This window comes from Hylobates moloch, unplaced genomic scaffold (genome assembly GCF_009828535.3).
Source record: "Hylobates moloch isolate HMO894 unplaced genomic scaffold, HMol_V3 SCAFFOLD_3, whole genome shotgun sequence".
In the NCBI taxonomy this organism is placed as follows: Eukaryota; Metazoa; Chordata; class Mammalia; order Primates; family Hylobatidae; genus Hylobates; species Hylobates moloch.
The window spans coordinates 16,976,145-17,001,927 of record NW_026652278.1 but is presented as its reverse complement, the minus strand read 5'-3'; the positions used below and the strand labels follow the sequence as shown (position 1 = coordinate 17,001,927).

The 25,783-nt window shown below is 39.9% G+C and overlaps 1 protein-coding gene across 1 annotated transcript in view; it reads left to right on the top strand.

The window, feature by feature from the left end:
- PNLIPRP3 (pancreatic lipase related protein 3) overlaps positions 1-24,318 on the top strand; it is a 52,496-nt gene extending 28,178 nt beyond the window's left edge. Inside the window, exons 5-12 of the mRNA XM_032169757.1 lie at positions 2,011-2,119; positions 7,308-7,427; positions 7,510-7,632; positions 12,400-12,518; positions 15,218-15,350; positions 17,804-17,915; positions 22,717-22,884; positions 23,463-24,318. Of these exons, the coding sequence (XP_032025648.1) occupies positions 2,011-2,119; positions 7,308-7,427; positions 7,510-7,632; positions 12,400-12,518; positions 15,218-15,350; positions 17,804-17,915; positions 22,717-22,884; positions 23,463-23,526 (948 nt within the window). The 3' untranslated portion in view covers positions 23,527-24,318. The remainder of the gene's footprint in view (positions 1-2,010; positions 2,120-7,307; positions 7,428-7,509; positions 7,633-12,399; positions 12,519-15,217; positions 15,351-17,803; positions 17,916-22,716; positions 22,885-23,462) is intronic.
- The last annotated feature ends 1,465 nt before the right edge of the window (positions 24,319-25,783 follow it).

Sequence of the window (25,783 nt, the reverse complement as noted above, 5' to 3'; positions counted from 1 at the left end):
ACATATCATTATTTTTTCAACTGGACCATTCTTCTTTCTTATTTTATTTCATTTTACTTGAAGTTCCAGGATACATGTACAGAATGTGCAGGTTTTTTACATAGGTATGGATGTGCCGTGATAGTTTGCTGCACCTATCAACCCATCATCTAGGTTTTAAGCCCTGCATGCATTAGGTATTTGTCTTAATGCTCTCCCTCCCCTTGTTCCCCATCCCAAACAGGCCCCACGGTGTGTTGTTCCCCTCCCTGTGTCCACGTGTTCTCATTGTTCAACTCCCACTTATGAGTGAGAACATGCAGTGTTTGGTTTTCTGTTCTGGTGTTATTTTGCTGAGAATGATGGCTTCCAGCTTCATCTGTGTCCCTGCAAAGGACATGATCTTTTTTTTTTTTTTTTTTTTTGAGATTTGAGATGGAGTCTCGCTCTGTCACCCAGGCTGGAGTGCAGTGGCACGATCTCAGCTCACTGCAACCTCTGCCTCCTGGGTTCAAGCGATCCTCCTGCCTCAGCTTACTGAGTAACTGGGATTACAGGCACACACCACCACACCTGGCTAATTTTTCTATTTTTTTTTTTTTTTAGTAGAGATGGGGTTTCACTATGTTGGTCAGGCTGGTCTCGAACTCCTGACCTTGTGATCTGCCTGCCTCGGCCTCCCAAAGTGCTAGGAGTACAGGCGTGAGCCACTGAGCCCGGCCAACATAGCATTTTTTAATAAAGAAAATGTTTTAAATCTACTCTTAGCAATTTTGAAATATACAATGCATTACTATTATTGCTAAGCAATAAATCTCAGAAACTTATTCCTCCTGTGTAACTGAAGCTTTGTACCCACTAATCAATATCTCCCTATTCCCCACACCCCAATCTCAGCCCCTGATAACTACTATTATCCTCTACTTACGTAGTTTGACTTTTTAAAATTCCACATATTAAGTGAGGTCATGCAGTGTTTGTCTTTCTATGCCTGGCTTCTTTCACTTAGCATGTCTTCCATGTTGTCACAAATGACAGAATTTCCTTTTTCATTGTGCAGGTACAACACATTTTCTTTATCCATTAATTCATTGACGGACACAGGTTGATTCCATATTTCGGCTATTGAGAATAATGCTGCGATGAAATAGAAGTGCAAATATCTCTTCTTCAGCATAATGATTTTGATACCTTTGCATATATTCCCAGAAGTGAGATTGATAGATCATATAGTAATTCTATTTTTAGTTTTTCAAGGCACCTCCATATTATTCTCCATAATGGCTATACCGATTTACGTTCCCTCCAACAGTGTACAAGTTTTCCCTTTTCTCCAAATCTTTGACAGCTCTTGTTATCTTTAATTTATAATAGCCATTCTAACACATGTGAAGTGATATCTCATTGTGATGTTGATTTGCATTTCCCTAATGATTAAGGATGTTCAACATTTTTTCATAAATCTGTTGGCCATTTGGTCTTCTTTTGATAACTATTCAAATCCTTTGCCCATTTTTGATTGGATCATTTGCTTTCTTGATATTGAGTTATTTTGAGTTTGTGAATATTCTTAAAAGCTCCTGTTTTAAAACCAAAGTTATCCCATACATTTTCTAGTGTTGCCTTAACCTGAAGGATACAGACACGGGCAAGGTGGATAACGGTGTAGGAATGAGCTGCCTTTGATGCGTGTGGTGAGCATGCTGAAAGGATTGGGCCTCAGGAAGGATCAGCATGGAGCTAGAAGCCGCAGATATAGTTGCTAGGGCTGTTCTCCTGTTTCCAAGGACCACAGGCCAGCCCCTTAGCACAAGCAGAAGAGCTCCTATAGAAGGCATTCTTCCAAGCCCATCTGTTCTCCTTCAGTTGGATAAGGATGTAGGCAGAGGTGTCACTTTGTGACTTTACCAGTCCCCATCTTATGGGCAAAAGGGAGAACCATGTTGATCTTTTTTTTTCTATTTTTAAAGCATATTTAAGCTATTCCACCACTGTTTTAAAAATACTTATTCTGTTAAACAATCCTTTCAGAAAAAATTTGGATATTCCCCTTCTAAAGTGCACTTGATTGGCCACAGCTTGGGAGCACACCTGGCTGGGGAAGCTGGGTCAAGGATACCAGGCCTTGGAAGAATAACTGGTAAGCATGCCCTGCAGTCGGGCCTTGAGTGTGTTTAAATATTGTTTACACACAGCATCAAGTATCTGAACACCAAGTAATACTGCAGAAGAAAATGTAAGATACTACGAAATGTGATTCCGATGAAATAAAACATGAACGTGTTTTCAAAGCAGAAATGTGCAGATTCGTTTCAAGGGGGTTCTTTGCAGCATTGCCTGTGGTGACAAAGTAAGAGAAACTATGTGATCCCTCACCTGCAATTGAATGGTTGAAGGAATTATAACACATTCCATCCTTTGGGATTTCATACCAGTAATGCAAAGAATGAAGTTTACGTAGAGGTAGAGAGTAGAATGGTGGTTATGAGAGGCTGGGAAGGGAAGAAGAGAGGGGAGGCTAAAGAGAAGTTGGTTAATGGGTACAAAAATCCATAGCTAGAAGGAGTACATTCTAATATATGATACAGAAATTACAGTTAACAATAATTTATTACATGTTTCAAAATAGCTAGAAGAGAAGGACTGTAATGTTCCCAACACAAAGAAAAGATGAATGATTGTGGCGATGGATGTCCCAATTACCCTGATTTGATCATTACACATTGTATACATGTCTCAGAATACCACATGTGCCCCCAAAATATGGACAACTATTATATATCAATTTTTAAAAGTTATTTTTAAAAAAGAATGAGTTTGAGTCCCACTGATTGTCCTGGACGTTCCCGACACACCTGGACTGCAGCCTACTCAGTTGTTACTATTTTTAATATTATCCCTGGATATACTGCTAAGTCTAAAAATAAGTTGCAGAGTAAAGCATATAGCATGAATTGGGTTTGGGGGTATAATAAACAATCATGTCTCCTCCCCACATTCTGTGTGAGATGGATGAAGGTCAAAGCATCAGCTCCTTTACCGACAGGCGGGGCTGGCCTCTCCCTCTGCATCCCCCACCAACAGCCAGTAAGCCGGCCCCACGTCTCCTTTATCTGCCTTTCCCCTGTCCATCCGCTGGTCATTGTCTTGGCTCAGTCCCTCATCTCTTGCCTGCATTTTGGCCTTGGTCCCCGCTGGTGCCCCAGCCTAGTCATCTACAAGTACTGCCAGGCTTATCTTTCCAGGCGCAGGCCATGCCACTCCACTGCTCCAAATCTCTCAGGGTGTCTCCTTGCCTAAAGCCTCTTAGCTTGTCACGTAAACTTGTCATGTTTCATCACAGTTTTTCGTGCTCTGTGCCTTTGCACATGCTGTTGTCCCTCTTGCTGAGCATTCACTGTCCCTTTGTCAAGATTCATCTCAGATGTTTCCTCCTCGGGCAGGAATTAATTCTCTGTGCTTCTCATACCCTTTGACATGTGCCTCTTTTGTATTTGAAATCACACTATTATATCACTTGGTCTTATAATTATGGATGAGCCTGTTATTTTTAACAGAAAGCCTCCCTTACTGCATTGACTCCAGGCTTGGCCACAGTAGCATATTTTGTCTTTGTTAAACTACTGTGCTCTGTGTGCATGTGTGTGTACATGCTCTGTCTCCCTCTCTCTCACACACACACACACACACACACACGCACACACGAACACTTTAAATTCAAATCTCAATTTAGAACACAGTTTTTAAAAAAATCTAGGAAGTCCAAATTGGGATTAAAGTATTCTGTCTCTGCAATCTGTTGATATAACAGGCTTATTCCTGCTATAAATCATCTCTCTTCTCCTAGCTCTCTGCTCCTAACTCCTCCTCACTCACCTCCACCACCACCACCACCACCATTCTTATTTAGAATAATAAAAACTGAGCTTTTTCGCTGAAGTCATTATGTGACCCTTTGCGGTCACTTTTCAAGCCCAGAAGAAAAGAAGAAATGAGTTCCTCTTTTGAAGGTGGAACCTCATGGGGCCTCACAGCCTCACGCAGGCTGTGAGATGACCTGGCCTGAGTGAAGCAGAACACATAACTGCATTTACAGTTCATACTGGGTTATAATCAATTCAAAGAGATTTTGTTTTTATTAAGTTTTTTCAAAAATCAGATACTGTTTAACTCTAGTTTTTCCCATCAGGTGAATTGTCCTTCTAGGTAAATAGAAAACAGGTTTTTAAAGGCTTTCTGAATGTCCAAAGAATTAATATCATGTGGATGTTGTAATCTATATTCCTCTGAGAAATTAGTCTTTGGGCAATCATGTTCCTTACGTAATGGAAGAACTGAGACCTCACAAACAGATTTTAGCTATGTAATAAACCAGTTAAAAACAAAATTAATATGATAAACATATTAAGGACATACATAAGTTTTTATGTCTTTGGTATTTATGTATAAGTGGTAAGCAGTTGTCATAATAACTATAGTTAGGGGGTTACTCAGCTGATTCTGCTTTTGTTTATTTTTATTTATAAACAGTATCAATGCTTTTCTTATTTGAGGAAAAATTACTCTCATTATGCTGACACACACACGTACCAAAATACACATACATACTACACACTCAGATCCTAAACGATTAGTTCTCACTCATGTTTAAGAGGTCATGTCTCTCTCCCTAAGGTTAATTAATAGGTTGAACCTAATAGTTCTCTTCCCTTCTGTAAACTTTTCTCCTGAGATGTCCTAGAACAACAAATTCAATGTTCCCTCTTCCCTACATCTTGGAAAGACTGTCTTTTTTTTTAATCTGATTGCCTTGTCCTCCAATCAATAAGATCCGAGGTATACCTATCTTGGGATGTTTCTCTCCAGGAATCCTGACTTTATTAGAAAGTTGTGTGTAATCACACTAGTAAAATAAAAATTCTTCCAAGAGTTGAAGATTAATTGTGAGATAAATACTTTTTCCTCTTTCTTTGTTAAGCGTGAATGGTTCATTCACATGCATGTTGCATTACTTCATTGATCTCTTTGTCTAATTGTCTTTCCACCTGTGCTCTGAGTTCCACCCCCCTTTGTGGACTTAAGTCATTTGTTCACTTTTTCTCAGGTCTTGTCAACAGAAGCGCTGTGCTGAAACGCACCCCTTCCTTCCTGGCCTCCCATTTCCTTCTAAATGACGCCCTAGCCTGTTGCATTCCTCTAGATCCAAGCTCCACAAAGTTGAAAGTGGAGCGATTGCATTTCCTTAGGGTTCATTCTCTCCTTGACCCACTGCTACCTAGCTTCTTTCCCCAAAACCACTATTACCAGATCACTAGTGGCTTTTTGTGGAACTCTACCAGACCTTTTGACTCTGTGTTTTACTTGACCCCTCTGCAGAATTTGTCCCAGTGGACCCCTCCCGCCTTGCTGAAGTGCTCCCTCCTCTTAGCTTCTATGATTCCGCATATTCTTGGTTGTCTTTGTTTTTTCGACTCCCTCTCTCCAAGCTACTTCATGAGTTTCCTTTCTTTTGCCTTTGCCTATATGTTCATGTTCTTCAAGGTTCCATTCTAGGCCCCCTCTTCTCTCCTCTTGTTTTTCTATAATCATTCTTTTAGTGATTATATTAGTCAGAAAAAAAAAAAAAAAAAACACAAATCCTATGACAAGCTAAGTGTGCTAAGCACACACCCAGAGCTGTGACACAGACATTCCTTCCTTGCTGATGCCACATTCCCAGAGGGGTCAATGGCAATGCTACACTGCATCCTCCCCACTCCAGGATCCAGCCTCTATATCACAGCAAAGGGATTTTGCTAAAATATAAATCTGATCATAAATCTCCCCTGTATGCAAGCTTGCAACAGCTTCCCATTGATACCACGTCATGTCCAAACTCCTTGACATGGCTCAGCTGACATCTGGCTCCTGCTAGCAATACTACCCTTATCTTCCACCAAATCCTAGAACTCTATACACCAGCCTTAGCAAACTAGTTACAGTTTCCCAAACACGATGCTCTTTCATCTGGAGGCCATGTACTTCTCTGTCCTCCCCTGGGTTGCTGGCCACCTTACCTTTGCCCTGGCCAATTCTTCTGGTCCTTCAGATCTCTACTAGTGTTTCTTTTCTTTTTCTTTTTCTTTTTATATTTTGAGACGGAGTCTTGCTCTGTCACCCAGGCTAGAGTGCAGTGGCACAATCTTGGCTCACTGCAATTTCCACCTCCCGGATTCAAGCGATTCTCCTGCCTCAGCCTCCCAAGTAGCTGGGGTTACACGTGCCCACCACCATGCCTGGCTAAATTTTGTACTTTTAGTAGAGACCCCAGGTTTCACCATCTCGGCCAGGCTGGTGTTGAACTCCTGACCTCGTGATCGACCCGCCTCAGCCTCCGAACGTGCTGGGATTACAGGTGTGAGCCACCGCGCCCGGCGGTGTTTCTTATCTCTTGCAGAAGCATGTCCTAGTTCTGCAAGACTGGGTTATATGTGGCTTCTCTGTGCTTGGATAACACTTATAATCACCACTGCCTCTGCACGGAGGACACTGATTGGGGTGCCTTTCCCACCAAATGGAAAATCCCTTGAGGACAAAGCAAGGTCTTATTCCTCATATCTGAATGCTAAACCTAGTTCCTGGCACATACTAGGTGCTTGACAAATAATTGTCAAATACAGAAATTATTGAATATGTGAAAGATCATAACGTTTTAAAGACTTCCAGCTATCTTGCCCTTATTACGAATGTTCAAATGTTACGAAACATTTGAACATGATGCAAATGGGATGACAGTCTGGACACCTGGCCTCTTAGTCCAGTTTGCTTCTAACATATGATAACCTTGTCCAGTCACTTCACTTCCCTGGGCTTCGGGCTTTTCATTTGTATTACTATTAATGAAAAGTAGAACTAAGTGAGCCATAGCTCAAGACAAAGATTCTGTTATTTTAATTGTGTTGCTTTGTAGATTCATCTTTACACATTGAAGAGTGGTTGTGTTTTTAATTTAATTTTTTGCCTACAGATGTTGCTTTTCAAGAACTTTTGTAATTCATAACCATATTGTATATATGGTATTCCATATACAGACCCTAGAATAGCCACTGTGATTTTTTTAGTTTGTTAGCTCTTTTGGCATTGTCTCAACATAGCATTACTTATATGTAGATACTTGACATTGCAATATATAGAGACCCTACATTTATAGATTTAGGTTATGTATCTGTACTTTTTCCTAAGTGATCTTTGGTTGATAGAAATAATGCAGGAAAGGATACATGCTTCCAAAGTAACAACAATATTAATGTGCACTTCCATAGAACATGTCTTGGTTGTGCTTTCTCTAGGGTTGGACCCAGCTGGGCCATTTTTCCACAACACTCCAAAGGAAGTCAGGCTAGACCCCTCAGATGCCAATTTTGTTGATGTTATTCATACAAATGCAGCTCGCATCCTCTTTGAGCTTGGTAAGTTTTAACAGAATCAGAAACTTCATTGAAGCATAGAGGAGATTTCTAGAGGCATTTACCCTGTTTTTATTTATTTCAGGTGTTGGAACCATTGATGCTTGTGGTCATCTTGACTTTTACCCAAATGGAGGGAAGCACATGCCAGGATGTGAAGACTTAATTACACCTTTACTGAAATTTAACTTCAATGCTTATAAAAAAGGTAAATACTTTCTAAACTATGAATGCTGCTGATACATATTCACTGAGCTCTCTCCTTAGATGGGATGCACATACTTTTGTGTCTAATATACATATAAAATGTATTTTCTCTCAAAACACAGTTGCATATAAGAAGCTCTCCCACCAGTTCTAAGATCCGCAAGATTGGGTACCGTGTCTTAGTTAACTTTGTATCCCTGGTGCCTTATCAATGTCTAGCATATTGCAGTCATTCAATATAAACAAGGAAGGTGTGTTATTCACTCAGCAAATATGTATTGAGTGTTTACCATGTGCTAGGCATTATTCTAGGAACAGCAAATATGGAAATGAATACAAAAGACAAAGGTCCCTCCCTGATGGAGTTAATTTTCTAACTTGTTAGGAAACCAATAAATAGTATAAGAGCTAAGGGGACAAAATAAAGCGTGGAAGGGGAATATGATGTATTGGTGACAGTGAAGGTAAAGTAGAAGAAGAAAATTGTTGACAGGATGGTAAGGGAGTCCTCACTGAAAAGATGACCTAAAGGAGTTAGCCTTATGGACACCAAGGGGAGAGGCATTCCAGGCCAACAGGGGGAAGCAAGTGTAAGGGCTGAAAACAGGAGTCAGCCTGGCAGGTTCATGACAGTGAGGAGCCTGTTGTGGCTGAAACTAGGTAAAAGGAGAGAAGTAGGGCATAATGTTGGAGAGGGAACCAGACAGAGGGCAATAACACAGGACTCTGTGGATGGTAGAAAAGACTTAAGCTTTCACTCAAATGAGATAGGAGCCATGAGTGGGTTTTGAGCAGAGAAGAGACGTGGTTTGAGTTACTTGTAACAAGAATCACTCTGGATGCTGTAATTACAAATTAAACAAGTAGTATTTAACTTTTTATAGTAGTTTCCAATAATAATAATTACAATATCTTTATGGCATCAAGTTAAAAGGCACCAAAAGGTTATTATTTGGGAAATTTGTTCTTCCCTATCTCTACATTTCATCATATAAGTAATGAAATATATTACCCATAATACATAATAATAATAATATATATGTATGATGATATGATAATGGATACCTGGATGATTCTGAATATCTCACAGCCCAATCCCCTGTAGTCAAGATATCAAGGGGTTGAAATTACTTGCTCTTTCATTTGGCTGTTGTAAAGGAAATATACACAGATCATAGTATTGAGTGTAACTCAGGTATATACTTCACTAGAAACAAATTACAAAGGTTTAATATTTGCTCTGAAAGAGCAAATGTGATCAGAAGTATATATTTGTAATGACTATATTTTAAAAACCCACACAACTGTCTAATCTACAGGTGCAACGAATAAAAATTAAAGCCAATTTCACCTAGTTCAGATAAGCAAAATTCATACAAAAAAGGCATATTATAAAATTGATTTTCCTCATTATTTTCTATATTATGACCATGAATCCTTTCTATTAGGAGAAAATATAGATCAGAAGACTTCATTACATAATTAATTGTTATACACAGATCATATGAAATTTTATAAAAGATTAATTCAACTAAAATATACATTTATCATAAGCTATCATTTTGAGACATTTTAAGATTTCCTATAACTTTATTGGATTAAAAGAACATTTATCGTTCATGTTAAACCTTTGGATGAGTTTTAAGACTTCAAGATGTTCTATTTTACTTAAATTTATTACTAAGAAACCATTACTTTTAAAATTAATAGTTTGCTGTATTCTAACGAACCGTCTTGCCTAAATCACAATTAATTGTGAATAGAAATCTATAGATACACAGAGACCTAATGTAAGAGAAGTCTTTGTTTAATAAAAATGGATGATGCCAATTATTAATCTGTGCTGATGATATTACATTATTTCTGCAACTATGCTGTCTCAGTTCTCTATTGTGTAACAAACCACAGTGAACAATTACAAGAAAAATTATGTTATTGCCCAGCCTTCTGAGGGTCAGAATTCAGGCAGAGTTCTGCTGAGATTCTGCTTCCTGTGGTGTTGGCTGGAGTAACTCAGGTGACGGCATCCAGCTGGGGGCTGAGCTGGGCTAAGCTGGATGAGGAGGTCTGAGATGACCCTCCGTGTCAGGAACCCTGGGACTTGTTCTCCTCTGTCAGGTGGTCTGACATCCTTCAGGACCTCTCTCCCCAGACAGGTAGCCTGGATTTCATAATATTGCAACTGGGTTCCAAGACAGTAAGAGTGGATGCTGGAAGGTCTTTTAAGGCCTTAGAACTTAACCAATGTCAGTTTCTCCAGAGAACTGATCTTGGTTCTTTGCTACTGGGCAAAGCAAGTTACAAGATCAGCCTGTAATGGAGCAGGGGTATTTTTAACATGGCCTTCATGTTGAGAGAAGGAATGGTTACATAATACTGCAAATGGGTGAGGACCTGGAAGGAGTCATTTGTTGGAAACAATTATTACATAATAATTATACTGCATATGCTAAAACCAAAATCTAGTTTCTCAAAGATTGGCTAAGCTGTGTAGGTCATTGAAAGAATAGTCCATGCCATTCAGTAAAAATACTGTTATGTAAAATAAAATAAAGCATAAATGGCTGGGCACACTGGCTCACACCTGTAATCTCAGCACTCTGAGAGGCTGAGGCAGGAGGATCACTGAGACTTGAGGCCAGGAGTTCAAGACCAGCCTGGGCACAACATGATAGTGAGGCCTCATCTCTAAAATAAAAAAAAAGAAGAAGAAGAAAGAAAAGAAAGAATAAATAACTAGAATGTTATGAAAATTTTGGAACGTGCAGATGTATTTAGATCTTATTATTATTATTCTAATAATCCTAACTATTGATGGCAATAATGTCATGCTTGATAATGACAAAACTAATTCATCTTTAGCATTCTTTCTAAAACCCACCACCTGTTACACCTTTAACCCAGCACTGGTTAACAGTGCTGACTTTTGTGGGTGAATAGGAGGGAGTTCAGTTATTCTTGCAGAAACAGAAAGGCAGAGTCTTAATTGGTCTACAGTGGAGATACTATATGCACAGGGATATTGTGTCAGAGGTCCTAGTGATACAGGATTTTTTCCATGCTGCTTCACCAGCCAGAGACCTCCACAGCCTGCAGTGCCTCTGCTTGAGTTTCACTTGCACCTGCTGGGCTCACCACCGGACTTATCTCACCCACTTGGCCTGGCACCTGTGCTCAGCTCACTCTGCTGACCTGGATCTCACACCTGCCAAGGCTGAGCCAGGCACGCCCACTGCTGTGGTAGGGCAGGTGGCTTCAGGCCAGTACAGGCACTGGTTCCACACGAGGCTGTGGCTGGACCAGGCATACTGCAAGCAGCTTCTACCTTGGGCACCAGCTTCTGAATGAGGGAAATGTGGTGGTGCCCAAAAAACTTGGAGATGCCAGGAACCATGGAGCCCGAAAGGGGGTGTTGTACATACAGCATGTTACAGCTCTGACTTATGGAGCCTTGAGGCCTAAGCCCCCAGGAAACATTACAGCTCGTTCGTATTACAGCTCATTTGATCCCACCCTCTGCACAGTTCAGCAAATAGGGGTGTGTCTCACATTGTTTGATCCCATTGCCATACTCCAGACAACAGCTCTTGGGCTGTCCCAGCCCCACCGCAGCTTCCTGATGCGTGGGGTGGGATGGCTACAGTGTTTCAGCAGCCCCTTTGGCACCTGCCATTTGGTGGGTCTCAGGTTCTTGTCCCACATCCAGGAAGAATGAGGTTACACAGACAACTGAAGAGTGAGCAAGGTGCAGAAGAGTTTTATCGAGTGACAAAACAGCTCTTGGCTGAGATGGGAACCCAAAGTGGGTAGCCCATACCTGAAGGCAGGTAGTTCCCACCCAAAGACAGGTAGTCCCCAAAGTGTGGCTTAGTCTGGGCTTTTTATAGGCTCAGAATGAGGGAGGTGTTGGCTATAGGTAGCCTTGGAAAAAGCAACATTCAATTGGTTAAAAAACCTTGTTCAGGCCGGGCGCGGTAGCTCATGCCTGTAATCCCAGCACTTTGGGAGGCCGAGGTGGGTGGGTCACGAAGTCAGGAGATCAAGACCATCCTGGCTAACATGGTGAAACCCCGTCTCTACTAAAAATACAAAAAATTAGCCGGGCGTGGTGGTGGGCACCTGTAGTCCCAGCTACTTGGGAGGCTGAGGCAGGAGAATGGCGTGAACCCCAGAGGCGGAGCTTGCAGTGAGCTGAGATTGCACCACTACACTCCAGCCTGGGCGACAGAGCCAGACTCCATCTAAAAAAAAAACAAAAACCAACCAACCAACCAAACAAACAAAAAACCTTGCTCAGAAAGAACCAAAAACGTTGTTCAGGAAAGACCAGGCAAACAGGAATAGAAGTTCTCACTCTAGTCAGGGACTTTACCTGGAACTGGCAGCTTCGTTTTCAGGCTTCACACTGCTTTTGGCTTAAAGGTTGGGTTTCACTGAGGACACACCCCTATCTGCCTAGGAAACTGTCTGCCTCCTGCCGCTGTCACTAGGAAGTGACTCAGTGTATTCGTGTCAAAGCACAAAGTCATCCACATTTGCTTTTGCTTATTTCCACTTCTTGAATGTCCTTTTTGAGTCACATAATTCTTTGGTACAAATAAAATTATATGTAACTTTGACAAATGTTGTACAATATCCAAGCCTAAACAAAAGGTCTGGCCCTCCCAACTCAAGAAGACTGCCACTTACAGTTGCTGTTTCTAAGAAATGGTTTATGCTACCGGTTATCAGTTAATTGCTATCAGTTAATTGGAAATTGTTTTCACAGAAATGGCTTCCTTCTTTGACTGTAACCATGCCCGAAGTTATCAATTTTATGCTGAAAGCATTCTTAATCCTGATGCATTTATTGCTTATCCTTGTAGATCCTACACATCTTTTAAAGCAGTAAGTAAATCATCTTACTTGGAATTTAATTATAAAGTAATTTTTTGAAACACAATCATCCAGCTAAACATTAGGGCTTTGAGTAGGTAGCAAGAAAAATGCACCTGCCATTTTGGGAAATAATGGATTGTTTCTGTGCTGAGTACTGAACAGTAGCTGGGATTGCTGGAGGGTTGAAATAACTCAACCAACTATTTGTATTCTGGTTGTTTCAGCTCTTTTGAAAATTATATACAATTTTGCTTTTTTGGCCATTTGTTATGCAGTAATTAGATGCTACTGTGTAACAGGCATAAGTCTAGGGCAAAAATATTTCTGCATATATATTTTAAATGTCATCTTCAAAGATGCCCTAAGAAGGCTGAACCAATCAATAGCTACAACCAAACATATTACTATTTACTTGGAACATGAAAATTATTTTATTAAAATTTAATTATTTATACAGAGCAGAACTAAGGCATAGATAGCTCACAGGAGTTCTACCCAGATCAATATGTGACAAACTACCAAATCTGATTTTATTTGAGTAAAAGAAAGAAAATCTGTTTTGTAGTGGGAAGTGGAAAAGATCTTCATTCTTGTGCTTTAGAGACCTAATCCCCTGTTTTATCACGGTAGAAAATGTGGGCTATTCAGCTGAAGTTTATGGTAAGTAATAGTACTTTGTGAATAAGTGCCGTGTTGTGACATGAAGAAGCATTTCCCTCTTGCTATAGAGCTTGACAGATGGAGGGGTTTAGGCCATTCTCTCAGTTTCCTGCCATTCTCAGAAAGCTTGACAGCCAACATTAGCATTTCCCACATATCGTCCTTCTCCTGGACTTCTCTCTTCTTCCTGCCTCAGCTGCTACTCTGAGCACCCACGGGATCCTGGCATTTACTTCTAGTAGAAGCAGGCCCTTGGAGTCATTGTATATTTGGAGATAAGGGTTAATCTGCCAAATTGGAGAACCCTTAGAAGCTAGCTCATGCCACATGGATGCTACTTGTGGTTACAAACTATTAGAATGAATCAATTTCCTTGACATACTTTATTGTACTGTACCCAAATAGGGTATATTTAGATGCTGTATCTAAATCCTTTAGATTTTTAAAACATACAAATAAAATTAAAGAAGCAAAGGACCTTATATTCCCTTCAATCCTTCCCCTAAGGCAGAGTTGAATTTGATATGTATCAAATAAATGCTATCGTGTTATGTTTCTGGATTTGCTGTTTTCATTAAATATTATAAATATAAAATTTGAAATTTACATTGATGTAGGTAGATCTAATGTATTTATTTTATAGGAATCAGCCATAATTTATTGATTCGTTCTCCTACTAATGTGAGTTTTTATTTTTTCCAGTTTTTGTTATTAAAAGCAATGTCGGCCGGGCCTGGTGGCTCACGCCTGTAATCCCAGCACTTTGGGAGGCCAAGGTGGGTGGATCATGAGGTCAGGAGATTGAGACCATCCTGGCTAACACGGTGAAACCCCGTCTCTACTAAAAATACAAAAAATTAGCCGGGCGTGGTGGCAGGCACCTGTAGTCCTAGCTACTTGGGAGGCTGAGGCAGGAGAATGGCATGAACCCGGGAGGCGGAGCTTGCAGTGAGCTGAGATCAGGCCACTGCACTCCAGCCTGGGCAACAGAGCAAGACTCCGTCTCAAAAAAAAAAAAGCAATTTCTACCAACTCTGCCATATTTGTATGTCTCCTTATGTACTTGAGTGGAATTCCTTCATGGCATACAACAGAAGTGAAATTATCAAAGCATACATGCATTTCCTTCTTTATTAGACATTACCAAATCACTGTTTAAAATGTCTATCGATTGCTAAAGAAAAATAAAAATGAAGGCCACAATTTAGATATAATCCAAGGCCACACACGACCACATAGCCAAAACCAAGTCATCCTGATTTCCCAGAAACACTAGTTCTAATCATAAATGAAACACAAAAACATGAGCTTTACCTCCTTGTCAGCATGATTCAGGGAAATTAAACCAATCAGCTGTAGACAAATCAGCATAAATATCTCTACTTGCCCTAGAGAAGAATGTTAATGCATAATAGCCAATCACAAAAAAAAGGTCAAAATACTTCCTTCTTTATAAACTATCTTGTGATTGCTGTAAGCGGGGGCTTCTTACCATTTTCAATTTGAAGTCTCCTAGCTCAAGGACTGTTCTTTTGTGTGCACAGCAAATTTTTAAAAATTAAAAAATTTGATCTGATTATATTTTTGACATTTTAAAAATTATATTCCAGGCTAGGAATGCAGTGAAGAACAATACAGCTTTCCATCAGAAGTGAATGAGAATTCCCCTATTACACGTATTCAGTGTTGCCAATTGCTTTAATGTTTGCAAATCTGCTGAATATGAAATTTTACCTTGTTTTAATTAACATATGCTTGACAACTAGTAAGACTGAACATCTTGCATAGTTATTGACTATTTGAGCTTCCTCTTCCGTGCATTGTCTATTCATATCATCTACCCATTTTTAATAGGGAGTTTCCTTTTTCCCTCAGTTGCTTTTGTTTTATTTTTGAAAACAGACATGGTGGCCTGTTAGGCACTCTTAAAATGCATACCCTTTATTTAGATCCTGGAGATTTATTATTATTTAATAATATATAGTGAGTTTATTGAAGGGCAACATTTCTAATTACATAAGTAATCACCTCTCATTTTCTGTCATCAGGGAAATTGCTTCTTTTGTCCCAAAGGAGGTTGCCCAACAATGGGTCATTTTGCTGATAGATTTCACCTCAAAAATATGAAGACTAATGGATCACATTATTTTTTAAACACAGGGTCCCTTTCCCCATTTGCCCGTAAGTATTATAGCTAAGTTTTGTTGTAATGCTTTCAGGTACTTATCTTTAAAAATTCAACAGTTTTTGTTGAGTGTCTACTAAATAACTGGGCATTGGGCCAGACTGGGAATTCAGTGAAGAACAACATAGTGAGGTCTTTAATTGAGTTTGGGCTAGTGGGAAAGACAGCAAGTAAAATCTCAGTTCCAATCCTGGGTAATAAACTTTCTCTCAGGAAACATTCAAGATATGTGCAGAGTATAAAGGTCAGGGAGCCTTTCGAGGAAAAGAGATTTCTAAGCTGACTCCTGAAGGATGAGTAAGAGGGAGAAGGGAAGTATTCTAGGCAGAAGCGACCACATCTGTAAATGCCTGGAAGTAGGAGAGAGCAGAAACTGAAAGAAGGCCCTGCGAGGATTGTAGAGACCGGGAGGACAGTGATAGGAGATGAAGTGGGGGAGACAAATTGGGTCAGATCATGAGGGAAGAGCCTTGTGTCCCAAGTGGAGAGGTTGGGCTTTGTCTGTGGGTGAATGGAAAGCCATTGAAGGGTATTAAGAATTACCAGATTATTTCTATTTTTAGAAAAATCACTTTGGTTTCTGCATAGATTAGAAGGCCACAAGATGGAAGCAAGGTGCCTGTTAGACAATTATTGCCACAATTCAGGCAAAAAAAAAAAATAGAAGTAGAGAGGTTGCAAAGATAGTTAGAAGCAAAATGGACCTAGGTGAATGGATTAAAAAATGCAGAAAAGCAAAGAGTCAAGGACAATTCTGGCTGTGGATGATCTGTCATTCTCTGAGCTTGACGACACGGGAAGAAAGGCTAGTTTGGTGCAAGATGATGGGCTAGTTTCTCACATGTTACGTTGGAGCTGCCTTTAGGGTTGGAGAGTGTGTGTGCACCATGAGGCAGGTAGAGATACGGATCTCAGCCTCTGGAAATGGATGTGTTCTACAGATGGAGGGTTGGGAGTCACTCAGACTGTAGTCAGTGTAGTGAAAGTGGATGATGTCATTAACCAGGAAGAATGTGCCAGATAAGAAGGAAAGAGAGCAAAGAAAGAGGCTCCTGCAAAGGAGACTGAAGAATGGGCAGAGAGAAGGAAGACCAGCAAAGGTTATCGTTAAAAGAGCCAAGGAAAGAAAGCTGAGGAGGAAGAGAGGAGGCATACACCACAGCAAATTTATATATATATATAATGTATATATATACTTTTTTTTTTTTATATACGGAGTCTGGCTCTGTTGCCCAGGCTGGAGTGCAGTGGCGCGATCTCGGCTCACTACAAGCTCCACCTCCCAGGTTCACGCCATTCTCCTGCCTCAGCCTCCTGAGTAGCTGGGATTACTGGCGCCCGCCACCACGCTCAGCTAATTTTTTGTATTTTTAGTAGAGACGGGGTTTCACCATGTTAGCCAGGATGGTCTTGATCTCCTGACCTTGTGATCTGCCCGCCTCGGCCTCCCAAAGTGCTGGGATTACAGGCATGAGCTCCCGTGCCCAGCCCACGCCAAATATTTTTATGACTTCTAAAAATGGAAGTCCTGTGTCTTCTTTTGTCTATTTCCTTTGTATTGTGGTCACATGAGACAGGGCCCCATAGAGGCTCATTGGATGAAGAAACAATTCAACCCTTAGTGAGCCTGGCTGGGGTGGTTTCAGTGGAGAGACAGTGGGGGAGCCAGATTCCAGTAGAATGGGCTGAGAAGAGAAAGAAAATTCTTTGGCAATGATTAACTCATGAATTAAAATTCCTCTCTGGTAGGTTTCTTTCCCCTTTCGATTATTTTCAAATAATCATATGAAGAATTGCGTTTTTTTCAGTTTGTTATTAAGCTACAGTAATTTCAGAATTCAGAATAAAACATCTGTTTAGCTCTAGATGTAAAAAGTCACATTTGGCCATTTGCAAGGGAATGATCTACTGACAGATACTATATTGATCTGTATCTATGTGTACTGGGCATTCTTAGCACATATCCCTGCAGGAGAAGAAGAATGACTCACTTTGCCTCTAAATGATTATAAAAGCATACATCTTCTTGCCCAATTGGTTTCCTAGATTTTTCTAGATTAATTGTCTCACTATGGCAAATAAAAACTTGGCTATAGAAAGTATACATACTATATATATGCCACACAATACAAAGGCAATAGACAAAAGAAGACACAGGACTTCCATTTTTAAAAGTCATAAAAATGCCTGGAAAAATAAAGAATTTTCTTTTAAAAATATTAGTAAACTATTTATTCTGGAAAATTAAAATGTGACCCATAATGTGTATTTTTAAATGTAGTTTTTCACCAAATTCACTGAAACTAAAGTTGTATTTTTGCATGAATGTGTGCAGCACTGTTCAAATACAACCCCGAAAATTGTATTTCCATAAAGGATCCAGGAAGTCATACTTCCCATGTGTTTTTAACCCTTTCTCTCCTTTTCTTTCTTGTTTCCTTATATCTAGGTTGGAGGCACAAATTGTCTGTTAAACTCAGTGGAAGCAAAGTCACTCAAGGGACTGTCTTTCTTCGTGTAGGCGGGGCAATTGGGAAAACTGGGGAGTTTGCCATTGCCAGGTAGGCAGAATGAGAAACTGACGCTTTGCACAGTGCTGGGGGCGCTCAGTAATACTCAGTGAGACTGGCTCAGTAAGCTGTTTAGTCTTCTCTTTTCGTATAATTCCACAGGCTACCGTGTTATCTTTGATTTTTTTTTTTTTTTTTACTTCATGTTTTCCAAATATAAGGTAGAAATCATAATATGTATTTTCTCTACAGTTCCAACTAGAAACAGAAAATGTTAGGAAATGATAACGTGAAAATACAGATCTAGATAATAGAGCAAGTGGAAAAAAACTTACAGTATTCAAGGTATATTTTTAATCCCATTCACTTAATATTATACAAATATAAGCATATATTTTTATTTGTGTCAGTAACAAATAAGACATTTATATAAATTGCTAAATTCCTAATAAGCTATCTAAGCATTACCCACAGATACAGGACATGTGTTAGAATAGTCAGAGGTTAAAAATAATCCAGTTCAGATTTTCATTTTGTATCTTTTGCTAAAGCCTCCTTTTATCTTGAAATTTTCTTAATCTTTTATTTGCTCAGCCTTAGCATTTTTGTATTATGTTCATGTCCATTATTTTATTCTGTAATGTATGTCAGAATTAACATTATACATACTAATTAGATGCAACATTTTTGCAAACAGATGAATGGATTAGGTGTTTTATCTCTGTGATTTCCATCATCCTGAAACACTAGGCACAGGCATGAAAAGCAGAGATTTTGTGGTTATTTTGTCAGTTGAGAGATGCATCCGTTTTATCACTGGCAGAGTTTCTGCAGGTGATCTTGCCTTGGTCCAACTGCCTATAAATATAAGCTCAGTGAGTGATGATCTGGATCCTGGTTGGTGCACAGGCTCCAGCCTACCCTTCTTCTAACCATGTCTCCCACCATTTGGCTTTGTTCCACCTTCAGTTCAGCAGGCTACACTGTTTGCACTACCCAGTACTGAATAGATCCTACCCTTACCTTTCTTCAGGACTTCACCCATGCTGTTTCTTTGTTGCAGATACTTTTTCCTGTCTGCTATTTTGTTTCTACCTGTTCTTCATGGCTCCATCAAGCCTCCCTCTGAGAGCAGTTCAGCATAATCACGTGCCTGTGGTTTTGAGGCTCACAGGACACTGAGTAAAGCTGTGTGATGTGTGCCCTGCACAGAGACGTCTAACCTGAGGCAGCTGGTAATGAATATGCAGTTTCTGCCTCTTTTAAGATTTGTGAGAGCATTTCCACATCTCTGTTCTTTTGATAACGGCTGAAGCAGCTGTTTGTAATGCTGTTGCATAGTTACCCAATCCTCTTTTAAGAATAAGTAAGCATTGAAGGTTCACAGCAGATTTGTCATCTTGAAATGAAGTCAGCTGGCTAAATTTGTATGCTGGTCTAGTTCTATTCTTCAAACAAGTTTTATAAGTCCAGCTTCTCCATGCTCATGGATAGGAAGAATCAATATCATTAAAATGGCAATATCAATAACATGAAAAGAGATCTAGATAATTGAGCAAGTGGGAAAAAAATGATGGTATGTAAGGTATATTTTTAATCCCATCCATTTAATATTCTACAAATATAAGCATATATTTTTATTTGTGCAACTCACAAATAAATAAGACCATTATATAAATTGCTAAATTTCTTTTTCTTTCTTTCTTTCTTTCTTTCTTTCTTTCTTTGAGATGGAGTCTCACTCTGTCACCCAGGCTGGAGTGTAGTGGTGTGATCTCACCTCACTGCAACCTCCCCTTCCCGGGTTCAAGTGATCATCCTGCCTCAGCCTCCTGGGTAACTGGGATTACAGGTGCCCACCACCATGCCTGGCTAATTTTTGTATTTTTAGTAGAGACAGGGTTCACCATGTTTGCCAGGCTGATCTCGAACTCCTAGCCTCAAGTAATCCGCCCACCTCGGCCTCCCAAAATATTGGTATTACAGGCCTGAGCCACTGCACCTGGCCAAATTGCTAAATTTCTAATAGGCTATCTACTGCCCAAAGCAATTTATAGATTCAGTGCTATCTATATTAAACTACCATTGAGTTTCTTCACAGAACTAGATAAAACTATTTTAAAATTCATATGGAACCAAAAAAAAAAAAGATCCCAAATAGCCAAGGCAATCCTAAGCAAAAAGAACAAAGCTGGAGGCATCATGCTACCCAACTTCAAACTACACTGCAGGGCTACAGTAACCAAAATAGCATGGTACTACTACAAAAACAGACACATAGACCAATGGAATAGAATAGAGAATCCAGAAATAAGGCCGCATACCTATAGCTATCTGATCTTTGACAAGCCTGTAAAAAACAAGCAATGAGGAAAGAATCCCCTACTCAATAAATGGTGCTGGGATACCTGGCTAGCCATATGCCGAAGACTGAAACTGGACCTCTTGCTTACACCATGTATTACAGGAATTAACTCAAGATAGATTAAAGACTTAAATGTAAAACCCAGAACTATAAAAACCCTGGAAGACAACTTAGGTCATACCACTCAGGACATAGGCATAGGCAAAGATTTCATGATGAAGATGCCAAAAGCAATTGCAACGAAAGCAAAAATTAACAAATGGGATCTAATTCAACTAAAGAGCTTCTGCACAGCAAAAGAAACTATCAACAGAGTGAACAGACAACCTACAGAATGGGAGAAAACTTTGGCAACCTATCCATCTGATAAATGTCTAATATCCCGCATCTATAAAGAACTTAAACAAATTTACAAGGCAAAAACAAACAACTACATTACCAAATGGGCAAAGGACATCAACGGACACTTTTCAAAAGAAGACATACACATGGCCATCAAGCCTATGAAAAAAAGCTCAACATCACTGATCATTAGAGAAATGCAAATCAAAACTACAATAAGATACCATCTCATACCAGTCAGAATGGCCATAATTAAAAGTCAAAAAATAACATGCTGGTGAGGTTTTGGAGAAAAAGGAACACTTATACACTGCTGGTTGGAAGGTAAATTTGTTCAACCATTGTGGAAGGCCTCAAAGACCTAAAGACAGAAATATCATTTGATCCAGCAATCGCATTACTGATTATATACCCAAAGGAACAGAAATTATTCTATTGTAAAGACATATGCATACATATGTTCATGCAGCACTATTCACAATAGCAAAGACATGGAATCAACCCATATGCCCATCAATGACAGACTGGATAAAGAAAATGTGGTACCTATATACCATGGAATACTATGCAGCCATAAAAAAGAATGAGATCATGTCCTTTGCAGGAACATGGATGGAGCTGGAGGCCATTATCCTTAGCAAACTAATGCGGGAACAGGAAACCAAATACTGAATGTTCTCGCTTATAAGTGGGAGCTAAATGATGAGAACACATGGACACATGGAAGGAAACAACACACACCAGGACCCATCAGAGGGTGGAAGGTGGGAGGAGGGAGAGGATCAGGAAAAATAACTAATGGGTACTAGGCTTAGTATCTGGGCGATGAAGTAATCTCTACAGCAGACCCCCATGACACATGTTTACCTATGTACCTGCACATATACCCCTGACCTTAAGTGTTTAAAAAAAATGTCCAGCTTCACCATAGGTTATATCTTAGCTAATTGGGCTTCTAATGACATAAAGGGCTGCAACGTATGGGCACTGAGTGAAGATAGTTCTTGGAATAATGGAAAGATTACCCTTAAGAACTTGGAAGAACAGTTTCCTCTGGTAATTAAATCAATTAATCCTACTAGTAATATAATAAGACAGACCCTAGGAATAGCAATATTCATTTGTTAATTCATTCGGCAAATATGTAGGTGCCTACACTGTGCCAGGAACTGTTCTAATTGCTGGGGATGCAGATACAGGTCCTTCTTTCACAGAGCTTATATTTGCAGTTTGAGTAGACAAATGATACATTAACAGAGGAATAGTTGTAAGTTATGAAGAAATAAGGAAAGGTGATACAGTATGGAGCAACATGGGGACAAATTTAGATTGGATTGTAGCTTAATCATTTACTAACTGTAGTTTAATTTATGTTACCAACACAACAAAAAAAAGGGACTGTTTCATCAGAAGGAGAATATTAGCAATAGCCATAGGAAATGGGAGTCAGGAAGCTCTTATGGAGGTAAGAGATGTTGGTTTGGGTGCCACGACCAATCTAGGTCACAGTGGAGAATTTTTGCATGATGGGGAACAAACACGTCATTGGTTTCACTTTGGCTTGGATGGAACATACCTTATGCCTCGAGATATGGCACCTCTCTCTGCTTTATTGCCATGATCAACAAAATGTCTTTTGATCACTAGTTTGGTTACCCAATTCCTTTTATGTGGTTAAAGAAGGTACCAGAAAAAGGGCATGGGAGCATTCTGGTTAATCAGAGGGAGGCATTTCCACACTGTGAATTGGTGAACAGGCTCCTGGTTTATAGATAAGTCTTGTGTAAATTTAGTCCACTGTTGAGAGTTTCTTGATTTCCTGGTGTCCGTATAATCTGGTTTCTGATACTACAAAGCCAAGACCAGATCTTTCACTCTGGAGAAATCACAATAATGCCTCTCTAGGTATTCTCTAAAAATCATCTAGCCAAGCTCTCCATTTACTTCACCCTTCTTTCAAACTTCAGAACCATGCTATTCTGAGATGCTGATCAATACACATGGAAAGAATAAATCTCCTACAAGCAAATGCTAGCAAATACACGTTTCACGTTTCTCTTCCATAGTGCATACACAGATGTGTTTTCTTTCATTCAGTGCTGTGAATACCAAGTGCAAACTTACAAGTCTTATTTTTGTTTACAGTGGAAAACTTGAGCCAGGCATGACTTACACAAAATTAATCGATGCAGATGTTAACGTTGGAAACATTACAAGTGTTCAGTTCATCTGGAAAAAACATTTGTTTGAAGATTCTCAGAATAAGTTGGGAGCAGAAATGGTGATAAATACATCTGGGAAATATGGATATAAGTAAGTATTGCTTTTTCCTTTTCATTTTCATAGTTTACGTTTTATAAATGGTGTTTAAACCCATAGATAATTTGAAATGTGCAAGTAGTATAAAAATTTATAGGCCGGGCGTGGTGGCTCACGCTTGTAATCCAACACTTTGGGAGGCCGAGGCGGGCGGATCACGAGGTCAGGAGATGGAGACTACGGTGAAACCCCGTCTCTACTAAAAAAAAATACAAAAAATTAGCCGGGCGTGGTGGCGGGCGCCTGTAGTCCCAGCTACTCGGAGAGGCTGAGGCAGGAGAATGGCGTGAACCCGGGAGGCGGAGCTTGCAGTGAGCCGAGATTGCGCCACTGCACTCCAGCCTGGGTGACAGAGCAAGACTCCATCTCATAAAAAAAAAAAAAAAAAAAAAAAAAAAATTATAGACTTTGAAATTTTACAATTAAAGAAAGGGAAATTTTAAGAAACCAAAGCTATATGTGCAGAAGTGTTAGAAAATAAGAATTACTCATTAAATCGGGGGATCTACCAATGTCTTTTTCTTCCCTGGCATCAGGTTAAAAATCCCTTTTTTTTCCTTAAAAACTTTCAGATCTACCTTCTGTAGCCAAGACATTATGGGACCTAATATTCTCCAGAACCTGAAACCATGCTAATCTCAGATACAGTCTTGATGGATTTCTTTAGTAGGAGCAATGAAGAATGCCTTCCACCTGGCATCCAGACCAAATTTGACCCTTGTAAATGACCGAGTCATTTACAAGGGTCTTACTCAGAGTCAAGTACAGGTTTGTTTTTTTTCTGTGTAGAATGTTCATCTAATTGCACCTTAAAAACACACTGAACCCTGGGACAGAAGATAATTCCTATGATCTGTAGGAATCTGGATATCATTGACAAAATAGAGCTGTTTTGGAATTTTCCTAGAGGAGGTGATGCAAATGTATGTTGTGTGTATAAACTCACTGGACAAAAGTGAGCCTCTGGTTTGCTGAGTTTTTGAAGTACATTTTCAGGTATAATAATCATTGTTCTAAAATTATATAAAACTATTTGTTATGTTGTTAAATCTTGCTGAGACAAATTATGACTATAGTGCATGATATATAGTAGATTATAACCTTGTGGGTTGGTGTCTATCTAGTAATAATAAAAACTAATGAGATTGCACTACTATTTCCAAGGTGTTCCTTGGTGTTCAGGGTGTGCATAAGAGAGATTTTGGAGCTTATCTGTTATGTGTTCATCAGTTAGCAATGGGACCTGAAGTTCAACAACCCAGGGTATAGCCCCCTTCCTCCAAAAGTCCCTGCCACAGGAGAATTACTCCTCTCCCTGGGTCTTGAAGGCTCTGTGGTGAATTTGTATTTAGCCTCAAGGCAGCATTTCATTTGTAAAGCACTTGGGTAACCCTTTGTTCTTGCAATAACAATATTATAATATTTAAATGTGTCCACTGTGTTTCTTTTTTCTTTATGTTGCTTCAATTTCTTCCAAGTCAGTTGTCCTTAGCCAGCGAAAGGGAGAAATTTCATATTTTCATTTGCTCTGTTTTCTATCACTAGGCTCAGTGTTTAGCCTATAGGTCTGTGCTATAAATACTGTTGGAAAGAAATGATGACAGATACTCTGCAGAGGGTTTCTCGATTCTCCTTGGTGCCTCGCTGCCAGCTGAACTTTCAAAAGGACTCGTGGGTGTACATAAATAAATCTGTGCTGTGGCGGAAAGCAGAGAAGCATGTGGGATGACTCTCCCATTTTGCAAGGAAGGGATGGAAGATTGCTGGGGAGAAGGAGGAAAGCGGGTTCAGGGACATTTGGCATGATCCAGCGGTGTGTACTGCCCTCACTGGTGGGCTGTACATATTCACACCTAGGCCAACCCAGGAGCAGAGTGGCTATGAGTAAGCTCAGTAGAAGGGACTGAGCCGTACTGAGTAATTGTGTCGCAGCCCAGCATTCATTAGCAAGCTGGTGGTGGAGTCAGCACAGACCCTGGGGAGAGAAGTCTTCCTGAGAGCAGCTGTCCCGAGCCTGCGCAGGTCCCAAGGTGGAGGAAGAGTGATGGATCCAGCCGTGGCCTTAGGCAACGTGAGTACTAGCTCCCTCCTCGCCCAAGAGTTCTCTAGGCTGGCTCCTTCAAGGTTTGAAAAGACTAATGGGAGTCAATTAACTTCTGAGAACCCTATTTTAATAAAGTATAGACTTACTGTCCTATAGTTCTTAATATCTGTCCCCTTTTTTGCATTATAAGAATGTATGAGGATGAAAAATAGTGCATGAACTATCTAGGCAAAGGAATTCCAAAAGTTCAAGGTGACGCCGTTATTTTCTGTGTGTGCTATTCCCTAAGGAAGCACTAAAAAATGATTCCCTTTCCCTCTGAGTGCCCTGCATTATTGTAGCAAGCAATTGTGCCCTACTACTGTTTGGGCAAGGACTATTAGGGAATTGTTCTGCTTCCTGGATGAATGCTGAAAATGCAGTCCAATTACCCATTACTCCCTCCACTCACTGTGACTATTGACCCACACTCATGCCTTGTCATCATATCACTCAAAAATGCCCACCTCCAAACTCACCAAGTGGAATGTCCTCTTTGACCACAGTCACCTCCCCTTCTGGCTTGCTGACTTTTTTGTTTGTTTGTTTGTTTTAACTGTTAGGCAAAACCTTAACCTTGAATGCTTTCAGATTTCTTTTCTCTGGGCCAGCACCTGAAGTGCTGTTGGGACAGTGGTACCACAGAGAAGATGGATGTAATTAGAATGTATATGATATGATGTATATTGTGATCAGCACTGTCCTGAAATGCGTTTCTTTTGACACCTGCTGCCCCAAACTCTTCTCCTACTCCTACTTTATATAGAAAACAGATGCCATGATCAGATAGCAATCTCTACTCTTTTTTTT